This window comes from Rhopilema esculentum, chromosome 19, assembly GCF_057945365.1.
Source record: "Rhopilema esculentum isolate cy_ngs chromosome 19, ASM5794536v1, whole genome shotgun sequence".
NCBI classification, from domain to species: Eukaryota; Metazoa; Cnidaria; class Scyphozoa; order Rhizostomeae; family Rhizostomatidae; genus Rhopilema; species Rhopilema esculentum.
Window position 1 is genome coordinate 5019708 of NC_142833.1, and position 26957 is coordinate 5046664.

The 26957-nt window shown below is 35.5% G+C and overlaps 2 protein-coding genes across 2 annotated transcripts; one reads left to right on the forward strand and one right to left on the reverse strand.

The window, feature by feature from the left end:
• Positions 1 to 25995, reverse strand: LOC135688012 (threonylcarbamoyladenosine tRNA methylthiotransferase). The gene is made up of 13 exons (XM_065204686.2): positions 25434 to 25995; positions 23513 to 23694; positions 19530 to 19578; positions 18717 to 18837; positions 11389 to 11492; positions 6142 to 6308; positions 5477 to 5622; positions 4314 to 4374; positions 3692 to 3811; positions 3300 to 3362; positions 2207 to 2290; positions 1099 to 1272; positions 1 to 529 (listed from the first exon to the last, which is right to left on the reverse strand). The coding sequence occupies exons 1-13, from the start codon at positions 25717 to 25719 to the stop codon at positions 401 to 403; spliced, it is 1686 nt and encodes a 561-aa protein (XP_065060758.2). The 5' UTR covers positions 25720 to 25995; the 3' UTR covers positions 1 to 400.
• On the forward strand, positions 14507 to 18718 carry LOC135688011 (uncharacterized). Its single transcript, XM_065204684.2, has one exon. The coding sequence runs from the start codon at positions 15937 to 15939 to the stop codon at positions 17938 to 17940; it is 2004 nt and encodes a 667-aa protein (XP_065060756.2). The 5' UTR covers positions 14507 to 15936; the 3' UTR covers positions 17941 to 18718.
• Positions 25996 to 26957: the final 962 nt, after the last annotated feature.

Consider the following 26957-nt stretch of genomic DNA (forward strand, 5'->3'; position numbering starts at 1 on the left):
TTCTATTCTCACCTATAATATAAATATCACAGTTACAACCATGGACTAATTCAAATATTACCAAACATGAAAAACAATGTTTCTATTTTAAGTTGTAGATAACGCAATTTCTAAGACTAGACATTTTATGTATCAATCAATTATGTCTTTTTTCTTCATCTATTATTGACCATGCCAGTTGTGTAGTGAGCATGGCGTTAATGTTGTTGAAGCAAGTTGCCATAGAAGACATGTTTCACGAAAAATGGGTCTTGGGAGTTGATAATGGCCTACGTAAATTCTCTACTCTAGATCACATCATTGAATTGAGTTGTTGAGCCATGTGGCTTCCTGAACACTGACCCCCGTGTAAGTGCTGGTAGGTCCAAACTCGATCAATTTGCACTAACTATTGAAAATCTCATTTAGCAATTATAAAGATATAAAGAAATCGGAATACCAACGTAACGAATAGCAACAAAAGGCCAGCTTGAAAGGTCCAGTTTTGGTGAAGTTCCTTTGGTGCTTGTTTGTTTGTTAAAAGGCAGATCTGAAGAAGAAAAGAATAGGTATTGTCAATAACATGTTCCCAGATGCCAAGAGGGAGAAAGAGCGATCTGGGAACATTTATTCTTATTATGCATACAAAAGGAAATTGCAAAAGCAAGACAAACACAGGATAAACTATTGTAAAATCAAAAGGCGTTTGGGTTCATTCACACATGATTCACATTCCCGTGCCTACGGACAGGAAACCAGTGTTTTATGAATTCATTATACGTTTATCGGTAAAATCTCCAACTTATCAGCAAAACTGTTAATTGGTAAAATAGAAGACAGACGATACAGTAGGAAAAAATAATTGTTCTTATGCCTGCATCGATAAAGTTTACTTTTCATGGCCCACCATCCCCTCCCCATCCCCCTATCTCCCCCCATCTCCCCCCATCTCCCCCCATCTAGTCTTAACGTTTAAGGTAGGTTACTACTTGCCCCGTCAATTGATTCCACCAAAACATAAAAAATTAAGGCACCGTCTGATGTTTGAAATTTCTAGAATACCTAAATAGCTTTAAGACGGTGGAACCAAAATAACCAGGGCACTTAAAGGCAACAAACCGTCTCGTCCATAGTTCCACTGACTGCTCCTTTCTCAAGTGGTTTAGAGAGCCCAGGCTCTTTAATTTCAGCATCTTCCATTAACCTGCTTTTCATGAAATGCTTTCCAGTTTCAATAATTTCAACTTCCACCATTTTACCCATCAAATCGCCATAATCTTTTGGTACAAGGACCTTAAAGGAAAGAAAAAACTAGTTATAACTGATTTCAATTGTTTTTAGAGTTAATTTCACATTCATATATATCTGTTATTATAATTTCACCGTTGCAAAAGCTGGACAAATGGCAGCCCAAAGTCGACATGAGTTCGTTGGTAAATCTTCAATTGGTCCACAAAATCCTTAGCTTGGTTTGTAAAATCGCATATTGATAGTTAAAATAACACTTATAGTCTTCTTGATCTATGTCTTCGTCAGTAAATTTTACTTAGAATAACCCTCCACCCCTCTAATCTGAAAGCTAATTTAGAATCATTAATAAAGCAACTCAACTACCGTTGAGACAAAATTGCTGAGGCAAAATGCAATTTTTGCAAATTTCCTACTTTATGTGCCCTAGAAAACTTGAAAACCCTCCCCCTCGAATCAACGTTGAATTAGTAGTTTCACAATTTGTGCTTCAAAAACATGTCTTCAACATTTATGGGGGAAGTGGAAAAATCATTTGAAAGGAAATAGAAAATATCAACTTTTCTTGAAAAATCTCAACTGTTTTTTCCTAGATTGTAGAATCCAATTGCAGTTATTAAACAATCCGATCAAGGTATTTTCACCAAACAATCCAATTTTCCGCTCAAGGTACTTTCTTTGAAATTATTTATTACAGTTTTAATATCATCACAGTACGCATAGAAGCATAAAGCAATTTTCATACACGAGTAACCTTCAAACACATATTAAACTTTTTGGGAGATACATAGCAAAGAAAAACAGGGGTGCTTGAAATAAAGGCAAAATATTGTCTTCCAAAAACTTGCAAATGTCTTCGCGAGAAGGAATTACGATATCTAAAATAACTGTTTTAACTTGCAGAAGACTGTTAGGAGCAAGGCGCGATAAGCTTGGATAGACAGGACATTCTCACATGTAGACAATTAAGATGCAATACCTGATCATAAGATTTGTTGTGCCCAACAAAATATTCGCCGTCTTTAGAATACTCAGTTATCAAAACCTTGTATCTTTTATGAAGCTGAAATAAAGAGCACAGGACTTAGATGATGTCGCGCTATAATGTTACCAAGTTTACAGTAAAATGATGGCGATGGGCTTAGCCATTACAGTAGCAGACTTGAATTCCTTGCATTACTTTTTATTTTAAAACGTATAAAATAGTTTGCGCACTTCGACGGACTAAATTGTTTCCGTGGGTCTGTGGCAAAAAGACTTCAAACTGGATCTGTGACATAAAGACTTCAAAAGTGCTGTTATCAACTTTCATGCTACCAGACACTGAGCAAAGCATGCCCTCGGTGACGTCAGTAGGTACTGCAGATGGTGTTCAGCTCAATAAGCAATATACAAAATTTTGGGCGCTTAGCTGCTCTTACAAAGACGAGCACAATTAGAAAAACATGGCAAAAGAGAGACACAAACGCAATTTTGGTTAATAAAATTAAAACAGCATTAAACTGAACACATTTGACAAAAACTAGATAAGGAAAATTATTACTGACAATTGATAGTCAGTTGGGCAGTCGTATTTTCATTAAGATTCATTGAAATCTTGAAAAATGGAAACAGTCAGTCCAGTGTGTCAACATTATGGTAATTTGTAAACTTAAAAAATGAGCAAAAGTGGACCAGTAGTACAAACGTATTCGTGATATCCTTAACTGCATCCAAACAAGTGACATGTTAGAAAATGTGGCTGATAAAAATAAAATGAGTCAAGGTAAAGGTTCAAAGTGGCCACCCTTTAGCCATCATGACATTTTTCCTTCTCTTGGTGAGTATTAGATATAAACCGAGTTTAATATACCCACTAAACAGCTTTCAATTATAGCGCTACCTTGAAGTTTCGTAATCTCTGGGACATGGCTGTGCTTGGAAATTAAAACATCAGAACAACTCTGACAAATCGCTTCTGTCTTTAGCTTTGTCTTGATATTAACTTCATGTCAAAGCCTGGGGCCGTCTTGGCTAAACATGTCATTTCATTGAAAGTGACATTGCAAAAGGAACGAATTTTCGACACTCACCTTCTCCTCATAAGGTAAGTAGGACTGAAAGATGTTCGTTAGACGTCGGGTTCTATTCTTCACCTTTGGGAAAATGTACGAGCTAAGTAATTAGTTCATAGGAATTAATACTCATCACAATACAACACAAATCTTGATTTAGTTGTACTCTCTGACCAAATACTTAAAACGACGGCAATGAAATAATCAAGAAAAATTGAAAGAAAATCAGAAAAAAGGGGCAGCAATGTTAAAGTGCCGGTCTGTTTATGCTAATCAAAATTTGCAACGCGGAACAATTCTTTTAAGCATATAGGAACAAATGATCTCAACAAAATGAAATGAAGAACAATTTAATATCGAAAATTAAAAAGTATTAAAAAACTTAAGCTCAAACTAGAAGTAACCCATACCACGTTATTTGCAAGTCTTTTGAGCCTTGCAGCTGGTGTACCAGGTCGAGGGTAGAACTGATTGATAAAGAGGCTAGGAAACTTGTACTCTTCTACTAATGAACAAGAATCCTCGAAATCCTGAAAAACAATATGTAGATTCAATATCACATAAGACATACAAATATTCACTAAATATGCAACGATTTGTGCAGAACATGATGGCATTTAAATCTTTCCTATTCTTAAATAGGAAATGTATTTTATGGACTGGAAAAAATCATTGAATGTTGTGATAAATGATAAGAAAATACCACAATAGAGCAAGAATTAAGATATGTAACAATAATTCTTTCTATAAACGGATTCTGCAGAAGAATTAACAACTTGCTAAGGACAATTATTTCAAAACAAACAAAAAACAACAAAATCAACATAAAAATGTTGCCCTTAACAAGAAAGTAGAGTACCAAACTTTATCAACATATGCACAACACAAATTGTATCAGACATGTATATTATCAAATCTTAAAAACTAAAGTGGGAAAAATTTCATAAAAATGCGTTATATCATAAAATATATAAAATTCTCTTTTAATCTTTATAAAAGTAAAATTCTAAATACAATATGAAAAAAATGTACCTGGTCAGTTTCTGTTGGGAACCCGCAGATGAAATCAGTTGCTATTGTGATGCCAGGGGCCCTGAAATACGAATTACTTAAAATTTGTTCATTCCGATTAAGATTCCAAGAAGTGATTAAAAAACTGATGAGAAGTTAAAACTTGTATACGCTTGTACATATTAATAGCTGTTCACGCAACTCAAAGTTCAGTCCTATGGATTGTATATTGTATTAATTTTCCGTATAAATGTATTTATTTTCTGTTATATTTTTCATTGTAGTTTAGTTACTTGTTAGTATAGTAAATTATATATAAATTGTATGTAGTGAATTTAAAATGTATGTAACTGAAATGAAACTGAAAGACAATGAAAATATAGAATTTGACAATAGTAGAAAAGACAGAAGGTCTAGTACATGTTGTTCATTTACTACGCATTAAAAATCACAGTTTACTTTAAAAAAGGGAAACAATAGTATAGAACACAACTGAAATAGCTTTTTTTCGTTTTGCTACTGCAATTTCCTCCTTTTCGAAAAATGAGTGCTAATATTTTAGATAAACATATACCAGTCACATAGAAAACACACTTTCTTTTCTCGTACGCCATTTTCTTGGAAGGTAATGTTATTTAAAGGAGGAGAAAGGAGAAAAGGTGGATGGTTTAATTTGACATTATATATTGATGCCAATATACCAAAAAAAGGGGAATTGATTTGTATTTTAGCAAGATAATTAAAAACTGACTAAAACTACAAGATGATTAAAAACTACAGCTACCGCTTATTTATATAAGAGCCAGGGAATTTATGTTCACGCTGGCTGTTCTCAAAACTTCCAGATCTTTGAGGATAGATACTTCCTAATGTAACCCAAAATTATTAGGGTCTAAGGTAAGTAGATTTCTACAGGAGAATATTTTACTGCAGAGATTTTTTTAAATTTTCTAAACAGCATTAGAAAAAATAGATTCTTTCAAGAAAGATATATTCTTAACAATAATTTCCATTTTTAAAATGTTATAGTACCTCAGGCTGTCCTTAATTTGTTCAGCCAATTTTGGTGCTTGTAAAATTGTTCTTAACCATGTCAGATCAGAAAATTATCTCAAATTAACTCACGTTAACTCATAGTGGAAACCAAGCTTAATGCAAATAGTGTAAGATAGCTTAGAAATCACCTTTCTTGGAGGAAATTGACGACGTGCTTGAAATCATTCCTGCAGTACTCCCTTTTCATGTCCATCAACACGCTGTCTGATCCAGATTGCACAGGAACGTGCAGGAACGAGTACACACGTGGGTGACTTAGGATCTTTGACATTTCCTAGTGAAAACAGGCATGTTTAAAAAAATATAGGGGCGAGAAACACCATTAACACGATAAAAGATCAATTTCTAAGTCGAGAATAAATTTTGTCTTCTAAAGCCTACATTGCAGATAACTTTTCAATGTGTACAAATGGACTCAAAATTTAGCAAGCAAAGGCAAGTAGCATGATTCGACGCCTTTGCAACAAAACACCTCAAAGGTAAGAAACCAAAAGTTTTCAATTTGCCCAATGATTGTGCGAGTAATATAAATATCTTTTTATCAATATATATATATATATTCATTATGCTACAACCTATATAGTTCATTGAAAACAGAAACTGGTCTCGATGCCAAAAATCAAACGCAATGTATTCTCTGGCCTGCTTGTTTAAGAGGCCATTTTGCTCACATTACAGATCGTCCTCACCTTTCCGAGTCATATCAAAATTGTCTTTAACTATTTACCACATACATAGCTGGCCATACATAAACACATTTGATATTCAAAGACACAAAGTTGATTCTGCATACCTCTAAATGTTCGAGAATGTAGGGCGGATTTGTCATACCAAGTCTTAACATCGCACCGTCTGGTATAACCTCGACAAGCTTCCATAACAAGTCTGGCAGTGTTACCCCAATATCTCTTCCATAGGCACCAGTATCTTCACTTGTCAGCCAGATCTCCACGACACCCTCTAAAATAAAGGGAGCCAAAGCAGCTTAGATTTTATTTTGGCAAGGCTTTCATTGTTAATATAGTTAGTATGTAACAGTAGATGCGGTTCCTGGTGAATTTGCTTAAAGAGACTGTCGAGTCTCTAAGACTCATGCGTATTTTCTTTCCTTTTCACACTACCTCCCACATGCATTGCCACTGACAGGCTAATTTCTGGCCCTAGGTTAGCAATGGGTCCTCATTCAGTCTAGCTGTACTGATGAGCCCTGATATGGGGCGAAACCGGTCTACAGCCGACTGTTTGAGGTGTCAGTGACTTTCTTTACTTCACAAAGATTTGAAAACTGTATGATGAATGGTCTTGCCAGGATGTTATCAATTGAGGGATTGGGAAAGATTTTCCCAGTTTAATCACTTAACACATTATCTAGGTCGTTTATTTCATGGCTATAGGAAGTAGCAAAGCTTGAACTTCCAGACTAGGGGGAGGAGGTCATCAACAGCATAATTCAAACCTGCTATTTCAACCACCAATAAACGATTTTACCGACAAACTTAACGATTTTGTGGACCAACTGATCAATGCATGAGGAATTGGTGGAAGGGGGTGTCACAACCCCTACAAGCCCTATAGATAGGCCCCCGGATGGTTAAGGTAGTTGGGGTTAGCTGTATTAAAGATGTTGGAGGTGTTGGTAAGGTTGGGATTGGTATGGGGTTTTGGGGTAGGAAGGGTTGGTGGGGTTTTGGGGTAGGTAGGGTTGGTGGGGTTTTGGATTAGGTATGGCTTAATCGTCAAAATACGCTCAGTATAAAATACGCTCAGTATAAAATACGCTCAGTAAAAAATACGCTCGGTGAAAAATACGCTCGGTAAAAAATACGCTCAGTAAAAAATACGCTCAGTATAAAATACGCTCAGTAAAAAATACGCTCAGTATAAAATACGCTTAGTATAAAATACGCTTAGTATAAAATACGCTCAGTAAAAAATACGCTCAGTACAAAATACGATCAGTATAAAATACGCTCAGTATAAAATACGCTCAGTAAAAAATACGCTTAGTATAAAATACGCTCAGTATAAAATACGCTCAGTAAAAAATACGCTCAGTACAAAATACGCTCAGTAAAAAATACGCTCAGTATAAAATACGCTCAGTAAAAAATACGCTCAGTATAAAATACGCTCAGTACAAAATACGCTCAGTATAAAATACGCTCAGTATAAAATACGCTCAGTATAAAATACGCTCAGTAAAAAATACGCTCAGTAAAAAAAAAGCTCAGTATAAAATACGCTCAGTATAAAATACGCTCAGTATAAAATACGTTCAGTATAAAATACGCTCAGTTTAAAATACGCTCAGTATAAAATACGCTCAGTATAAAATACGCTCAGTATAAAATACGCTCAGTATAAAATACGCTCAGTATAAAATACGCTCAGTAAAAAATACGCTTAGTATAAAATACGCTCAGTAAAAATACGCTCGGTAAAAAATACGATCAGTAAAAAATACGCTTAGTATAAAATACGCTCAGTAAAAATACGCTCGGTAAAAAATACGATCAGTAAAAAATACGCTCAGTAAAAATACGCTCAGTAAAAAATACGCTCAGTATAAAATACGCTCAGTATAAAATACGCTCAGTAAAAATACGCTCAGTAAAAAATACGCTCAGTAAAAAATACGCTCAGTATAAAATACGCTCAGTATAAAATACGCTCAGTATAAAATACGCTCAGTATAAAATACGCTCAGTAAAAAATACGCTCAGTATAAAATACGCTCAGTATAAAATACGCTCAGTATAAAATACGCTCAGTATAAAATACGCTCAGTAAAAAATACGCTCAGTACAAAATACGCTCAGTAAAAATACGCTCAGTATAAAATACGCTCAGTAAAAAATACGCTCAGTATAAAATACGCTCAGTATAAAATACGCTCAGTATAAAATACGCTCAGTATAAAATACGCTCAGTATAAAATACGCTCAGTACAAAATACGCTCAGTAAAAAATACGCTCAGTATAAAATACGCTCAGTAAAAAATACGCTCCAGTAAAAAATACGCTCAGTAAAACATACGCTCAGCGAAAAATACGCTCAGTAAAAAGTACGCTCAGTAAAAAGTACGCTCAGTAAAAAATACGCTCAGTAAAAAATACGCTCAGTAAAAAATACGCTCAGTAAAAAATACGCTCCAGTAAAAAATACGCTCAGTAAAACATACGCTCAGCGAAAAATACGCTCAGTAAATAGTACGTTCAGTAAAAAATACGCTCAGTAAAAAGTACGCTCAGTAAAAAATACGCTCAGTAAAACATACGCTCAGTAAAAAATACGATCAGTAAAAAATACGCTCAGTAAAAAGTACGCTCAGTAAAAGATACGCTCAGTAAAAAATACGCTCAGTAAAAATACGCTCAGTAAAAAATACGCTCAGTAAAATATTGCAAAGCCGGGATGGTAAAAAAAAATCACCAAAATACGCTCAGAGCTGTTAAAGATTGATGTAAAAGAATCGTTGTGTTGACACGATGTAGGCATAGGTATCATTGTTTGGCTGGTAAACATGCACACGCTATGCGAATCTGACTTGAATTTGGTTGATAAAAGAAATCTGTTTGCTTGTTCCCGTGTTTGTTACCGAGCCAAAAGCTAATACGGGGAACTGAATAAGACGAAAAGTATGCATTCAGGCAAACAGCACCTAAATGTGTTTGTTAAGACAAATTTGCAGTTGAACAAAGCTGCTTAATGACGATCGTGTCAGAAACAGCAGTAGCAAATAAATTCACTAGTCCATTAGGCTAGTCATCAACCTGGCAAAAACGCTCCCCTTTGACAGTTTAACCATCACTGTCCAAAGCTTGTAGATCTAAAAGGACCCTTTCTATGATCTTCTACGGCTCTGTAGAAGTATTTTTTTTTTCTTTGTAATATAAGACGAAAATATTTCTGGGAAAGGTATGTTGTATCACAATCAAAGTAAATCATTCTACACACATTCACTAACATTCCAGATTCAAAATAAAATTAAGGTTAAAAAACGAACATAGTCTAAACATAAAAATCTGCTAATGAAATCTTATTATAAATTATCTGCTAATGGCAAACAGCGTTGAGTATGAACTAAGGAAAACTTCATGTGTAGAGTCTTTAAAGGAATCAAGAAAGCTTTACTGAAGACATCCTCTTTGTAGTTTCTCGGTCGTGCAAAACATACAATTTCTCCTAGATTTTCCAGACAAAATGGTTGAATAAAAGAGGCACACTAGTCTCGATATACTTTGAGAAAAGCAGTGTAGTGAAAAAAGAAGTAGATCTTTGACTAAATAGAGTTTCACTTGATGGTTAATAATTAAGCTTGATATAGAATTCTGTGTTTGAATCAGGCTAAAAAAGCACTTAGATCATCAAACACTTTACCTGCACTTTATAATCAACCGAACTGTTATTGACATCACACAAGGAAAATGAGCCATATTTTGTTAGTTTAAGACACATAATAATATAAAATTCTACTGCCCTAGCAAAAACCTATTAACTAGGTGATACAGATCGGTTTTCCTAAAATAGTAGATTTTGTTGAATTTTCGTCTGAATTGTCCTCATTGAGTTTTCGTTTCCTTTGAAATCAGTTGCATTCGTTTTCTTAGAGTGTAAGCTATATCTAACAGCGATGACACTATTCGCGTATCACAAACGTGAACTTGCTTTGTCAAAATGTTCAAGGATGGGATCAGCATATCTACATAATACACAAATAGAAGCAATAGATAGAGTCGTGATACTGCCACTGCTAATTTACTGCAACAACATTTTCATAGACCTATCACCATCTAAGAAACAGCTATTTGAAAACGTCCAAATACGATCTTTAAACATTATAAATGGCAGAAGAAATAGTGTAAAACTACCAACAATAAACCACATCAGAAATAGGATGTGTGCTATCGAGGTCTTTAAATGCTTGAACGACCTTGCACCGCCTGACTTTATGACGCACTTTCAGAAAAGTAAACATTGTAAAGCAACTCGTGGAAACGAACATAGTTTATTGCTCCAAAAAGTGAAATCTGAAGCAGGGAGATAAAAGGTTGGCCTTCCAGGTTGCAAAGATATACAATAAAATACCAAAGGAACACAAAACATCAATTTTAAAGTTCAAGAGTTTAAAGTTTTTGTAAGGATTTTGACTTTTAACACTTTTATTTAGACTTAATCATTGCTTGTTTCTTTTGTAAAACATATTTCTTAAAAAAAATTTAGACTATTTTAAAACATTTTATTGTAAAATTATAATAAATTATTATTGTGAAATATTTTAGGAACTCTAGGCTAACAGGTCCTTGGTTGATAGCAGCAAATTATTTTGCTGAACAAGTTTACCTGTATAAATATGGTTTTATTAATATTATTATTATTATCATTACAGCTGAGCTGCTATTACCTATCATTAGCCGTCTTGTTAACGAGACCAAAACAATCTCTAACTTATTCTAGCTACCTTCAAAGTACCGTGGATGCCAGAGCCTCAGAGAGTCAAAGGACGAAGAACGGTGAAAGGACGCAATCCCCTTGTCCGTTCTTCATCCTTTGACTCTCTGAGGCTCTGGCACCCATGGTACCTTAAAGAGACTCTGAAGTTATGGAATAGCACCTAAAAAACTGGCAAACGCATGTCTGGGTTTTTTGCGCTGGTTGGCTATAATATAGAAAATACAACTTCAAACACAAAAGGTTGAAAAGGTTTATTTGGTGTTATAGCCACGCTAACAGGAAAACAGGAGAACCACGTCCGACCAATATATTTTTCGTGGTAGTCCCTTGTTTGAACATCACTTCTACAAGACAGAGATCGTAGGGTAGAGGAACATTTGAAACTCAAATTGTTTCCATTTTTTAGAAGAGTCAACTGCAAGAAGATGCCAGTTGATAAAGGATTCCCTACTGTATAATTAGCTGAGTATAAAAATATGGAATAACTGAGATTTCCCCTCAAAAACTGATTTCGCAAAAAAAGATAAATTATTGCTCTATAATAATCGTCTAGTCAGAGCTGTCTGTTTCAAAAGAAGACCTTACCTTGAAACGACTGCTTTGCTCTTTCGACTATCTCTTCAGGTGGATAAGAACCCAGTTCACCCCTGGCATGCTTTGTTTTACAATATGTGCACTGATTGAGACAACTAGAGATGGAAGAGACTGATTCAGACAACTGATGATGGAAGAGAGAAGAGATAAAAATCAATAAGAACTTGCAGTGACGAAATCGTAAAAGACGTGTTAGCAATCCTGATAAGACACAGATATCGTCGATCAATGTTAAGAGGATATCAAAAATTTGGTCTAGAGTGGCAGAGTTATGAAGTCAGAGAAATCTATTTTTAGAATTTTGGACTTTGAACCTACCCTAATAGGACACCATGAAATACTTCTTAATGTCCAAAATCAATCAAATCTGCTACATATTTCTTGAGAGATTTTAATTTTGGTAACCGATTAGAGTCATTTTGGCTTGGATAAGTGTTATAAAAAGACAGAGGTGTCTTTAAAATATAATGTCAATGTTTTAATGGCCATAAACGAGACCGCGAAAAAGCCAACATTGGAAATGTGCCCACAAGCTTCCTCGACACATTTACAAAATAAAAGCAAATTTCCCCAAAAATCCTTGCATCAGGACTTTTTTGAAGAAGGAGTGGTCAAAATTCTAAGATTGTTCATTTCTCGCAATTTGATTGATTCAAAACAATGGGGACTCCCGCTATGGCGATTCCTTTCGCAGCCAATCAGGATTTGACGCCTATGCTGGCTTGGATGATAAGTTTTAGAACCAGGGCCAAATGACAGTAGTTTGGAAGAGAAAAAGCCTCTACTCAGGCCATATCACAGGCGATATGTGATTCTGAAAATTAGAGGTATTTTATGGTGTCCTCTAGACGATAACTCAACAAAACCATAACTTACCATATCTCAAAACTATTGACCCCAAGCTGATAAAAACAGGATCAATAGTTTTGAGTTATGGTGTTACCGTTGACATTTAAGAATCAGCTGGGCTGAAATTAAAACCAATAAATGGGTTTTAAACGAAATGAACTGTAAAACAAGACTGCTGACATCAATTAACTGCAGGAAGATGGCTTTTGATGGGCACATTCTAAGAAAACAGAACCTTGAGGAAGACCTTCTGACCGGAACTGTATAAGGTAGAAACTATTTAAGGCAAACAAGAACGACATCTAGGTTTGGTGACAACTTAAAAATAAATGTGGGTGGAATGGGTTTTTGCCAAAATGTGCAGGATAGCACACGATTGTGACTTGTGGAGAACAAAAGCAGTTCAAAATGAACCTTCTGTTACTTGATCATGATGAGGTGTCCTTTCAGGTTATGTGTTCAAAGTTTAAAAATTCTAAAAAAAGACGTCATCACTTTGCCACTAAAGCCCAATCTCCAGAGAGAAAAAGTCTTGCGAAATACTTCACGCGACAAACGCCTTTGAATGCTTTTGTTGACCTCACGACATTGGAATGTAAAGTTTGGAAGCGTGACAAAGGAATACGGAATATGATTGGCTGTTGAAGGATTTCGCAAGCGAAAAGTGGAAAAAATTAAACTCATTATAACTTTTTTTCGCAGAGAAATTCTTCGTGAGAAATCCCAGCAAAAGATCACTGCGCATGCCTAAGACGTATTTCGCGCGAACTTTCTCGCATTTCGCTGATTTTTTCTCGCTGAAAGGAACGCCAATATAGCAGCAATAAAATATTGTACATACAACAATTTCTTGATGATGTGCTATATGATATGAAAGTACTTTTGACATCAATAAAAAATCCGCAAATCACGAATATCAAAATATATGAAAAAGGGCATATAAAAGTGAAAAACAAAGGAAAATATTGACTTCAAGAGTAAATAACAACAAACAAATCAATGAATATTTATTCAAAAATTTCAAAGAAATGAATAATACGAGTCAGAAAATTGATTAGCACAAAGAAACAAAGCAAATTGATATTAGAAATCCAATACAACTAGAAAATCAATTCGCATCGTGAGATAACAAACACAGAAAATTACTGCAGCTTGTTTTGTAGTGAAGATTTTGTAAGGAGCTTAGTTTGTGTTGATGAAGATTCATTTCCTTTTGTTGCAAAAATAAAACACGAGTGTTTTTCTAGAAAATTTAAGCTAAAGAACAAAATTTGTCAAAGACAAATTGAAAGCCAATTTTGGTTTCTACGTGGCACCTGCTTTCCAAATCCAAATAGAGGTGGTTGAAAGTGAATAGGAATGAAAAGAAATCTTCGCTTATTATGTCTATCATTTGCGAAGTATAGATAACCAAGACAGGCGTCCAAACGCAAGCCAAAATAATTCGTTTGCATCCAACCAGAAATTAGAAATTAGAAATAAACATTTATTTGAACGTAAGATTGTTATGATTACTCACCGAAAGATACAAGATAACTCTAATTTTAGAAAGTCTTTCTTAGTATAATTCTTGCTATGAACAACAGGATTCATAGCTTAGACTAAACCTGTGTTTGATGGTGAATGCATGACAGAGGTAAAGAGAGAATATTGAGCTAAAGTGGTTTCGAACTTCGTTTAGAAAATAATATAGAATAAATTGGATCCTGAATTTTCCCATGTACAAATTCGTTTATCAATTATATTAATTTTTACTAAGGATTTATCGAACTGCAAAACGCTGATCTACATTGATCATCAAACAAATTATGTACTCATTCTTCTTACATATAAAGAAAAACATTGCACGACATAAATGTGAACTTCAGTAACATTTCTAAACAGGGAAAAACATTATACTCATGATAGCGTAAAGTGCGTCTCTCTACATTAAAATGTGGAGACAAATGTATCCTGAAAGCAGCTTTAAAATTTTTCGATATATCAAAAACGCATGGGATGTATGAAAAGCTTGCTTACATAGCATGCCTGATAGCACCGTGAAAATTATGGATTGTTTTGGGCTTTTAAAAAAACAACTTATTTCCAGAGATCAATGGTCTTGATGACTGTTAATTGTTTTGCAGACACGATTTAAATCAAGTGTACCGAAAATTTACATAATTAAATTTGAATTTCTGAATGTCATATCATCAAAAAAGATAAAAAGCTAATTCGATTAAATGAATACTAATACTTGTTGATAAACCAGAAATACAATTCTTATTTTGTAACTTGTGCATATAGATTGACTAGAAGCCTAAATTCTCCTGAATTTGTTCTTTCTTTGTATTACCACGATGGTAAAAAAACAAGAAAACTAAAATACGAGTTAGACCAGATCTCTGTCATATGAATGACTGCTCTCCAAAATGAGCAAAAACCATAGCTGCTTGGGAAGATCGTTAGATATTCCTAATAAATTTCCATACAGCCACCCAAAAAGATTTAAAAAAGTCTTAGAGAAAAATTCCAATCATAATTGGCATCATGCTGCATGGACTTAAAATACAATATACTAATCAATAATTCAGCGCAAAGCATATTAAAACATCTTCATTTTATTCAGGTATTTGCGTAAAAATCAACGGAAAGAAATAGTTCATGACTGACGTACATTCACAGAGAATGGTTGAACGTACTCGAAAGACAAAGTGACAGTAAAGATTCGTCCCACCCAATCATCCGTCAGTTAAAGTAACAGCGCACAGGTCACAATTGTTTGTCCTGAGCCATGCGACAACAGCACCTGTCTCCGATCAAGCATTCACTTTCACCATACATACACACTAGCAATGCGCATTTTTATAACTGCAAGCATTGAATTATTATGGCAATACTGAGTCTTGTACACAAAACCGCCTTATGAAGTGCAAACGATGAGCATTTTTAGAGGAATCGAATGACGTGGTAAAAAACACTTTACAATTGTGGAGACTGGGAGGATGTCGTAAGTCGTTCTGATTGAAAGGGTGATTGTGTAAGTCAACATATTGCTTCATGTGAGGCAAACGGGACTACGCACTTCCAAACAGGTTTATTGATAACAGAATAGGTCATATTCGAAAGAGAATGGGACATATTTGACGCCGACACATATATATTTGTTGAGATAGAAATCTGTGCGTATCATCAACGGAATCGAAGTGATGTCTGCTTCAGAAATTTGCTGGCGATCGTTGCACTTACAGCTGCTAATTTGGTTTAACTAGAAAACATGCACATACTGTGAAGTCAATGTTTATTTGATAACCTTACGATAAATATGGATTGAGAAGAAACATTAGCCAAACAGTGTCAGTATTACTGTGAGTTCTTGTTCAACACGAAGAAGGATTCAAAAAATGATGTTTAAAACTATGAAGTTGGCAGTTGGCGTGTATAACTTGTTGGCAGACTAATAAAAATTGTCTTTAATAATACAAGATGTGGAAATTGATGATGAATGTGAAATTTATAATTTGTTTAGTATCAAAGTGAATTTCCGGGGGAGCATTGCACGTAGCGCAAGCAAGCAATTGACTGGCAAGATATTCGTCTTAACTTGTTGTGGGATCTTTTGTCAGACAACGGGTCTTCAGCTGCAATCGAGTTATTGGATGTGAAATGGTACAAGCCTGCAACATAGAGTCACGCGTTTAACAACTCTAGATGCCTGATCCATGCTTCCCTGGATCTTGGGCGCCTGTGCCTCTTTCTTACTTTACGGCAGCTGTATCTGTGATTCTAGCTATCATTACGACGGTCGGTAACTCCCTTATCATAGTTGCGACAATCAAAGACCCGCACGGTAAGCTTCGTAACTCGTTCGCATTCTTTCTCGCAAATATGGCGCTCAGTGATTTGATCGTCGGATTGATAGCAATGCCAGTGTCAGTGATGTTTCACTACCTCGAAGCGAAACGCTTGATAAACATGACCTATGTTTACATTGTACACATGACCTACTTCATCTCACTATCAGCCAGTCTCTTCAGCATGGCTGCCTTGTGTTTTGATCGCTATTACGCGTTTATCTCGCTATCTACAGCAGGACGCCAAATTACGAGGCGTCGATGTATTATCATTTCCATCGCAGTATGGGTTTTCGCAATAGCGTTTACGGGATTCTATTTCATTTTCGGATACGTAACTCTCGTAACTATATACATACACCTATCCTTTGTCTGTATTTTTGGCATAACCTTACTTACGTACTTGAAAATAATGCGAAACATGAAAAAGACTTCAGAAATCATTAATAAAAAGAGATTGCTAGATATACTACCCAATGTTCCGCTAAATATACGGAATATAGAAGAAATGACTGCGAAGGGAGAAAACGGTAAGGAGAAAGGAAAGAAACTGTCCCAAAATCTGCCTAAAGAGAAGAGTGTCTCAGATGCTAGAGGAAATATCACAGACCCGAGTAAGAAAATGGGAGCCCTGATAGAACAAGATAAGAAGAATGTAAGCAGGAAGATTGAAAATCTTAAGAAAGCAAATTTAAATAACAAACAGGACAATCAAGAAGAAAAATATACAAAAGTAGACGATTCAGAAGTTAGAAATCTTAAAATAAAAGACATTAATAAGAGCAAGGATCAGCAAAGAAAAAAAACGGCGAAGTCATGGAGTGACACAGTTAAACAAAGTAAGATAGTAATGCGAGAGAGAAGATTGACAAGCGTCTTTCTGACGATGCTGGTCACATTTTTAAGCAGTTATTTTCCCGCTCTTGTCTCAGCTTATTTTCTACAGCTATGCCTTTCATGTAGTTGCGATACGAGGCATGTATTCCGGGACATCGCATTCTTGATGCTGCCAACCGGAAGTGCGCTTAATGCCGTTATATGCATACTCAAGATGTCAAGTATCAGAGAGGCCGTAGAAATAATCTTCCGCCTTAAGAGGTCTTACTTCTATTCCTTCAACAGTTCACAGGCCTGGCAAGAATCCAAACTACGGTCACCGATATGGTATAGAAATTCTCCCAGAGACCGCCAGCAACCCCCACCTGCGACTTTAGATATACAACGACGACGCTGTAGCGATTCCATGATATTTGACATTCAAAAAGACAAGCAGCTGACAAGTGATCGACACGATAGACGTCGCAAAAGTGAATTTTGTCTCCTGGATGTGAGCCAAAAGAAAAGCCCATCTAGGCTTGATAATAGGAGCCCCAAAGACATTTTAAAGAAGCGGATTAGAGCGAGTACAATATTGAGAAACGGTGATGCCCCTAAAGGAATCGACTTCAAAAGCTTAAAAAGTATGGACATGAATGACTTCGCCAACATAGCATACACAAAACAGAAAACTGCTGCTGCTGCACTATCTCCTAGGGATGGTGCCGATAAGATGGCTATTGGAAATCAAAAGGAATCATTTTCTATACAAGTACCAATTTCGTACCGCACTACTGAGAAAAATGTTGCGGAGGAGGAAGTATTAGAGAATATCGATGTTATTAGGGACACAGATTCTAGCCTAATAGAAAACTTTAGTAATCTCAGTAGCAAAAATTATGAATGTACAAGCAATTCGAGTGCTCAAACGTGTTGTACAACTGCAACAAAAGCGTCCCTCGGTCACAGTAATGCAGGATTCAAAGAAGATGGCAATGAAAATGACGAATTACCTTCCTTATTAAAAAGCATCTTCAAAAATTGATATCATAGACAAGAGTAAAAGACTAATATGTAAATATGTTTGTATTAACTTAATATAATAGTAAAATTGAGTTTGTGCAAAATGATATGAAGAAAGGATTTTCAAAATATCAAAATTCTATGTACAGATGTTATCTGACTAAAATGGTATTTGAAAATGGAAATGGCTCTCAAATTGGCGGATTCAAAATTTAATTGATGCAAGAGGCCAAGAAGAAAATATAAATTGAAAGAAAAAAAAACAGAAGTAATATTTATAAAAACCATTTCTATTCGTATAATTTGATTACAATTTGTGTATCTTTGGTTAGGGTATTATTCATTAGATTTATATTTGCCATTCATTTATTGTTAAGGCTTACATGTAAATGAATAAACTTGAAAGCAAGAAAGATTTTCCCACAAGGAGGAGCTCTGGGCGCTTTTCCTTTGACAAGAATGTCATGTTCTACACGCCAATACAAAACTCCATCTATACGTTATCGAGTACTACAACAGATAAGGTGATAGTTTTCTTGACAAAAGTGTTCAATTCAAAAAGTTGCTTAATCTTCAATGCAATTTTTCTTAATTTTTCAATCCAGTACATTTTGTATTAAACATTGCAAAATGTTTAAAAAGCGACAGTTCTTAACTTTAATAATAAATGCAACGCGGAACGGCTCCTTTTTTATTCTAATTGACATTACATAGAAACCCTTAAATTCTGGTTGGTAGAGGTGTGCATTGTGGTAGAAAATAATGTGTATGATGGTAGACTAATAACCAGGAACTCACCCTGTATTAATGGCGATTATTTCAATTAGCGGATTTTTTCGGATTTTAGGCAGATCTAAAGCAGCACCGCCAATTTTTCGGCCTTCGCTTTTCTTTTTGCCAAGCAGTCGAACAGTGTTACCTAGAGTAGAGACAATGTCATTAATTCCACTGAGATGCGTCAATCAATCATTTGAATCTGAGAGCTGGCGGCTTGGGAAGAATAAAGCTTTACCCAACAGTCGTGGAAACTGTGGCTTTAAAGTAGAGAATAAATGAGAAGCTTTCATGATATTTTGAGATAATCACGAATAGGGGTAATTAATGAGAAATGCGGCATGAGGATGAAAGTGAAAAATGAAGCCACATTACATATCTGAAGTGGACTGGACTGCACCTTGGATCGCCGTAGTGACATTGTATTGATTAATCTTAAATCAAGAATAAAAAAGAATTTGGTTGATTTGAAGGCGAACAGGATTACTATGGGCATACAAACAATGATGTTATCAATTAAATCGTACTTTATAGCAAACTTGCGATAAGAATGCAAGTCCAGAGCTAATTAACTCTATAAAGGCAGTGTCAACTTTTTATAACTCGATTTGCTCTTTGAAGTTGTGTATCTTGTTTTCTTAATAAATTTGTGTGTGCCAAAATAGCGTGTTTAACCATAAACAGGCATAGAACAACTATTGTACATTATCGTATTGTAGTTATATATTGTATTTGTATTGGTCTGTTGCAAAATTGTATAAGCATAAAAAACAATGAAGCAATAGGATATGTCATTTTAGAGACCTTTTGTCATCAAAGAGAATCTAAAATAACAACCTTTAATCGTTTCTTCCACAACTTCGACTACCCTGTCAATCTGTTGCACCTAGAAAAAACATGGAAAATCTATCATGTGGACAAACCCGTTGATCTTATATATGATCTAGCGGCAGGATCCAACTACATTTTAAAAGATTGCCATTCATTGCCTCTTACCACTTTGTCAACTGGTCAATATTTTCAAGCTAGCCTACAATGTTTTGCTGGTATCAATACCTTAGAGCTCGATTTTGTTAAAGGAGAGCTGTGTGCGCTTTGGTATATAGAACAGGATGGTTACAACTTGCAACTCTCATCCTTAATAGAATCATTAGGTTACTTAAAGGCAATCTGTCTTCTCTGTTGTTGGCTAATTTAACTTGAAGACTCGCCCTAAAAGGGTCTCCCTCAGTGGCGGATTTAGGGGGGGGCAACTAGGGGCAGTTGCCCCTCCCTCGATGAGTTGAAGCAAGTATGGCACCCCTTTTTGGAAATTGTGCGCTCCTTTTGAAGAATGAGAATCAGGTGAAAGAGTTTCTGAGACCAATGGGTTAATTTGCTTCAAGGATTACTTCAAAGTTATGTTGTTTTTTCCGAAAAAGGATCTGAAATTGTTGTATACAGCGTTCTCTCGTCATCAATCCTCAAAGAATTTTCAGCGCCCCCACTACATACTGCCCCTCCTTCAAGTTTGCTCTGGATCCGCCCCTGGTCTCCCTTTCTCTTTTTAGCATCTGACATTAGTTATTGTGGGTGAACAAACAACAAAAAAGGGCCTAATGATCGAAAATGACTAAGACGCTTGACACCAAAACAACATTCATAGAGACTCGCTCAGGGAGAGTACGCTATGGTGGTTCTTCATTCCTGTGCGGTATTTGTGCATTAAACCAACGATCCATGGATACGGTGGCCATGAAAAGAAATTCTGAGAACAATTGAGGACGAGCTGCCTTTAAAGGCGAGACTCTCACGTCAGAATTAGCCAACCATGGAGGGGACAGACTGCCTTAAGATAATTCACTTCTTGTGGTTCATTAAATAAGCTCAGCAAGGCACACTAACAGTGATATAGACAACATGGCAAAGTTTGAAAGGAAGATAAAGCTAGTTCTTATTTGAAATTTGATAAAAAATATTTCATCACAACAAAGAATTAAAAAATCGCATTATTCAAGCAATGTTTACATGAGCAAGGAACTTTATATTAATTAAAATATACAGCCAATGTTACCAACTCATTTAAACGCATTTATGATATAGAAGAAATTTTTTCAAAACTGATTCAAGATGGTACAAAACTTGTAAAATGGCTTTGAAAAAACAAACATTTTACAACATACTTCAGCTTTTCATCTGACGCTCTTCAGAGTATAAAAAATTAGTATAATGATAGAAAATATTAAGCTAGAGAATATATAAACACAATTGTTGATCAAAAGAGGCCAAATAAAAAGCATGACAGGTAAGGTAACGGAGTCGGTGCTGCTTGGCTATAGGAAATTTTACCACTGGAGTCCAATGGTGAATGAACTCCTTCTGTCTACACAATAGGCCTATTTGCATAATTACGAGCATCGATTCTAAAAATGCTAGATTGAATGGCGACATAGCCCTGTCATTACGTCATACCGTAACATGTTGTTATCATAGTTTTTGGTACAATCTGTGTTTCCTTGTCAACGCTATCTACTGGCAGAATCGTGTGTTTAAGTTGTTTTTTAGATCTGCAACACCGAGGAGGTCGTTTTTCAAGATGAAAGTTTCTTATGTTGAAAGGGTTGTGCAACTTGACACAAGAACTCAGAAATTAAGGAATGCCAATACCAGATAAAAATCTTAGTTGGAAAACTTTAGTATGTCTTGAAATGTTGGCTTTTCATCTGTCGTTCTTCATTCCTGTTGTCAAGAAGGGTGCTGCTTTCAAGGAGACCTTCTGTGTTTTAAACTGAACAGAAATTAAGGAAATTGATGGAGAACCTGTTATTGATCTTCTATAAAGTTGTTAATTTAACTAGTAAATGAATTTTCAAGAAAGCAACTATAGAATCTTTTTGTAATCAGTAAAACATATCTGGTTTGAAAAAACTCCACTAAAATTGCCATGCTGCATCACTGACATCCGTATCAACGCAAACGTAGCAGATATTCATGAAAAACAGTTTGATCGGTGTTGCTTTTGCAAAAATATGGAATTTAGCGAACAAACAAATGAGAAGCAATGAGTAGAGAAATGACGCAAAAGGTAGAAATGAAGACACTTTCTTTGTTCTTAAAAACAAGTTTAAAAAAACTCAAAAACAAGTTTTTACAGTTCTTAATCTTAAAAAAGGATTGAAAAAGATTTAAAATAATTCAAAAACAGTAAAGTCACCGTCTTCTTCGTCAGAGGTTTTATTAGTTTCCTACTTAGGTTTCTTCTCTAACTTAGGTTTCTTCGATATAACGTTGCCATGCCGTTACCAACCTTAGCTTTCGTTTTCTGCTCTTAGTAAGAGCTCCGTTGCCGTTTTCAAGATATTTTCTCTTTAGCACCAGTAATCGCAACCATTATATTTGCCAAAATACACAAGGTGTGTACTCGTCTGCACTGCAACAAAGGATATTTTGCTACAGATTTTCTTGCTTCTTTCTAAAAGCACAGTGTTGTACAGCTTTGAAAACATCAAACTTTGTCGCAGGGATTTCGTAAATCTCTGTCAAGGCAGTAATCTCCGGAATCCTATTATCCTTGTGCTTGTTCCACTATTTCAGGTCAAACCACCTCTTTAAACTTGACAATGATGAGAGCGATGAGGGTTCATTCTCTGCACCTTCACCTATGTTTTTAATTGGTTTATTGGTATTGTTGGGTTCAGAGCCAATTCGTATGTAGTTCTCATCATCCTAGCATACGATGCTTCACTTGCTAATGCCAGCATTGCATATTTTGCTGTCCATGAATTGTTAGCAAATATACAGTTCCAGTTGGCAACAAATTTCAAACATCAGCTGGATTTAGTTTTACCAACTGCAAACTGGTAACCAGTAATTTCTAAATGGCGTGTTACCTGAAGAAGAAGAAAAAGCAGGTTACCAGTCAATCTCCACCACCTACAGGTAACAACATAAGAAAATGGAATGATGACCTGAATAAATTCAGAACCAACTATTTCATTGTGATCCATTCTTTATTTCATTGACTTCAGAGTGACTTTGTTTCAGCTGGACCAAATAGCATTGACCACTTGACCTTGCAAAAATTCTACAATAGGCAAAAAAACAATAAAAAGGAAAACTTTTTAAGAAAGATTAGACTAACCTGGTGGTTTGTCACAACATTGGTTCCATTGACAAAAGCAAGTCCTGATGCAAATCACGCACTCTGAGCAAATAGCCCCTCATTAAACTCAGTCATTGTTCCTTGCTCACACTTTGCACCAAATTAAATTCACAAAAATCTTTGATTTTGCATCATCTTTCTCCAACATGTAACTGATAATTCTGTTCTTTCTCCAACCAAAAAATGGTACCAGCTCCATTTTGTTTACTTTTGCCACGATCACCGAGGAACAGTGTAATCAAGTGGACAGTGCAGACAGCCCTTGTATCAAAAAATTAAATCATCAACTTTTAACTGTTAATGAAGCACCAGGTGTTGATTGCGGATTTATTCCCTCTGGTACAATAACAGTCAACCAATCTTGTCACAACTACTAAATGACACAGTGAAATTCCATATACAGCTATACTTTGACAACGCCTTGTAAAATGATAAAATTATAAAGCAAATTCTTTGTTTTGCAAGTGAAATGATTTGCATGTTTTGGACAATTTGGGTGTGTGTGGGGCATGCCTCATTTTACAAGGACTGATCTAGTCACTTTATTTTTCCTGTGAAGACTCTTTGAATTATATGAAAGCAAATTGCAAGCATAGACAGTTCTCAATGAACAGATTAAATAGCAAAAATATGTTTCAAAAGTGGTTTTTGGCAAGCAGAAATTAACAAAGAAACTCACCCCAACAACACTGAGACCTTTAACAAATTCATTTCTAGGTTGCCCCTGAGGAACACATCCAGCAACTACAACATATTTACCAAGTTCTCTTCCTTTATCAATGGCATTATGAAAGCTGTCTTGAGATGGGTTTTTGACAGTACAGCTATTCAAAAGCCAGAGATCTGCATCATCTGAATCCTCTAGAAAGTAATTTTATAAAACTTGGTTTCAATTTCAGTTAATTCTAATTCAGATTTTTTCTGAATTTCACTCAATTTCCTTTCAGAGGCTGGCTTAGATGTGGTTTATCAAGACTTTTTCAATCAGGACGGTTGAGAATTTTAAATTCAGAAACCCTAAAGTCCTAACATTTCAAATATTGTTCTGGAGAGAGCCATATGTACACTTGGTGAGCAAAAGTATTACACAGGCTGAGACAGAAATGGCCGCACTGCAGCAAAAAAGTTTAGCAAACCAAATTTCAAGTGGCCATAGTAAGTTTCATAAAAGTTATAAGTTGACTTTTTAACTGGAATATGTTGGAGAATTTATCAAGGTTTGATGGTGAAAATAGTAAATGCATGTTCAATATTCTTGATTTTAGCCTATTTCTAAACAATATCGACATGTCGCAACAGCACAAAAATTGAGCCATGATGATTGAATACCTGTCAAACACTTGCAATAAAAAGTTCATCTTTGCACTAATTTGTGATATCTTGTTACAATGAACTAGGGGGTACTTACTTTATGCTTGGATGTCTAGAACTGCTCATTTTCCGCACTTTTATTTGAGAATCTGCAAAATGTTATGGTAGGAAATTTTTGAAGCCACAATGGGCCTAATCGCAGCGGCCGCTTTGTGATATATTGCAGCAAAATTCAATCAATAAAATGTGTCTCAAATTGTGAAGTCTATCTTTTCCAACCGATTTCCATTTTGTAATGGGAACAAATATTGCTGCAAATTGCATAAAACAACATTTCGCCCTCTCATTAAATGATAATACCCAAATTCCCGCGATAAACAGGTTCACTAAAGTGCCTCAATAGCTGTAAATAAGTAGGCTTAATAAAATGGCTTAAAACATGCCACTTTCCACCAAATACAAGGCCATTTATGATCAACTTGGTACTTCAACACCTAAATGTCATCTTGCAAATGTTTTTTCTGAACTTCTCATGTCGCGATTAACAGTACCTGTTACAAAACTTTTTAACAAACTTCTAGCAAGTCTCATAAAGGTTCCAAAGCTGGGAGACTGTCCAATAAAAAGTTAAAAAAATTTATTTTTTAGAATGTAAATTTTTTCAATTTCTAAATTAAAAGTGTTGTCAATGGTTTGAAGTTTTGTTTGATTAGATTTTAACCATAAAAAGACTCATGGCTTCACAAAAGTGGTTTGAATTTCGATCGCTTTGTTGTTGACAACGTGGTTACCATTACTGAATTGTCAAACCTGTGCAATACTTTTGCTCACTAAGTGTATCTATTCAGCCTCTCCAATTCTAGAACACAAGACTTTACTTAAAGGAATATAAATGTTTGGGGAAACCTAGGACCTGACACAAGTGATAAGGTCCTTGCTCATATGACAAGGTCTTGGTGTATACCTACATACTTTAGCGCATCCTGCCAAAACGTCTGCAACAGATTGCTTAGTATCTATCTGAACTGAACAGAGCTGTACTTAACTATCAGGCTCTGTTTCTAATACAGTGTTGTGCTATTAGTTTATTAACTATATTTAAAATTGAAGAAACAGTGGCTCTTTTCTAACCACAAAGAATGTAAATTAGCTACGGATGAACTGTTATTTGCTTTGAATCCAGCAAAGAAAGTATGTGTGAGCACTTCTCAGCTTTCCAAGTCTGGGAAGAACTAATCAAAACAGTAGTGCAACAGTTTTAAATCAGGTTTGTTTCGTGTCACCAATACCTGTGATTTTGTATCCAAAACTGGCTAACTGTCCAGCCATATATTCGCTGTCACTGTTATTATGAGAACATCCCCATGTTTTGACATATATCTTTTGCGTTCCCGGAATGATACTGTCTGCTACTGGACGTGTGTCTTTCTGCAGTGATTTAGTAACTTTCCCAAGCCTCTTTGCCTTCGGAGGTACATACTTCCTGCCATTTTCCCTTACAGGTCCTTCTATGTTTAAAGTCTTTGTAATATCCTCTATGTCATCAATATTTTGATTGTCACAAGTGACTACCATGCCGACAAATTGATACAGGACAATTGACAAGTCGTAGTCTGTCTGTGTTGTTCTCAAATCGAAAAAAGAGTCAATCGAAATCACAAAAATCTGTTGAAACAGCACTCTAGATTCACTGAAACGGATAAATTATCCTTTCAAGAACAATAGTGACTTTGTCTCTTGCTCTGACTTCTGATGATTACATGTAAATTGCGGATTAATAATGTTTCAATATCACAACGACAACATGAGAATGGTTGGCAGCCATTTCTGTCACGGTGGTGCAGCCTCTACCAGGATAATGGTTCGAAGTGAGGCTGCGTTGCTCTTCAACGTTGAAAGCTGGCTTCCATGCTTTTGAAAATCTGAATTTTCTTACGTAATTTTACAAAACACAGAATCGATGTAGGATTACCAATAACTTCTGAATGTTAAATTTTTCCTTCCTGCTAAATAATGTGGAATATTCAACCATAACGTTTTACCTCGATTAACTTTTGTTGGGTGTTTAAAATGTGGCTTTGAAGAAGAGTTGTACCATTAAAATAGACACAACAGTGAACAAACCGAAGAATTGATATGATAGTAATCATGAGTGATGATAAAGCCCATTGAAGAAAGAAAACAAACATAGTATTGTCAATACCATCAGTGGACGCAAATTGACGACAGCAACAAGACCAAATCGAAGAAGAACAAGCAGGAGAGGCAGACACAGAAGAACATATCAGCAAGTGGAAGAGAGGAATGCGCTAAATAAAATGCCCAACCAATGACTACCTTAAAATAGACTGAACTGAATTTCCGTAATGAAAGCTGGAGACTTTGAACCAAAGAGTGAAAATAGAAAGCCGTACATTATAATGTTGACCTTCTATGGCTCCATGATCTATGACGTGAGGTCTACTGTGAAAAAGAGCTTCGTTCCGATAATTTCTCTACAAATATCGTAGCAAAAGTATTTCCTTAGACATGTTACCATACTGAAACTACTGGGTAACGTTTAAGCATAAAATGGCAATTTGTTGCTGCAAGGATACAAAGACAATGCGAAATACTGTATCTAGAAATCAGAGGTGGTCGAATTGCCAAGAGAATTTTTGATCATTGCTTCCACGAACGTTTGGTAAAATTCATTTTGCACTGCTCTATGTAGTCGATGTGTCAGTAAGATCTGAAGTGTTTATCAGAAAGATTCTTAAGCCTTTGTTTGGCTTGAAGAGAAAGCAATGAGCATAAATCATGAAGATAAAAAT

Excerpts from the sequence above, each read along its gene's own strand:
- LOC135688011 (XM_065204684.2), top strand. The coding sequence starts at position 15,937 with ATGCCTGATCCATGCTTCCCTGGATCTTGGGCGCCTGTGCCTCTTTCT.
- LOC135688012 (XM_065204686.2), bottom strand. The coding sequence starts at position 25,719 with ATGGTAGTCACTTGTGACAATCAAAATATTGATGACATAGAGGATATT. Across the intron at positions 23,695-25,433 it reads TTTTGGATACAAAATCACAG|AGGATTCAGATGATGCAGAT; the intron begins GTATTGGTGACA and ends ATTACTTTCTAG. Across the intron at positions 6,309-11,388 it reads AGCAAAGCAGTCGTTTCAAG|AGGGTGTCGTGGAGATCTGG; the intron begins GTAAGGTCTTCT and ends CCTTTATTTTAG.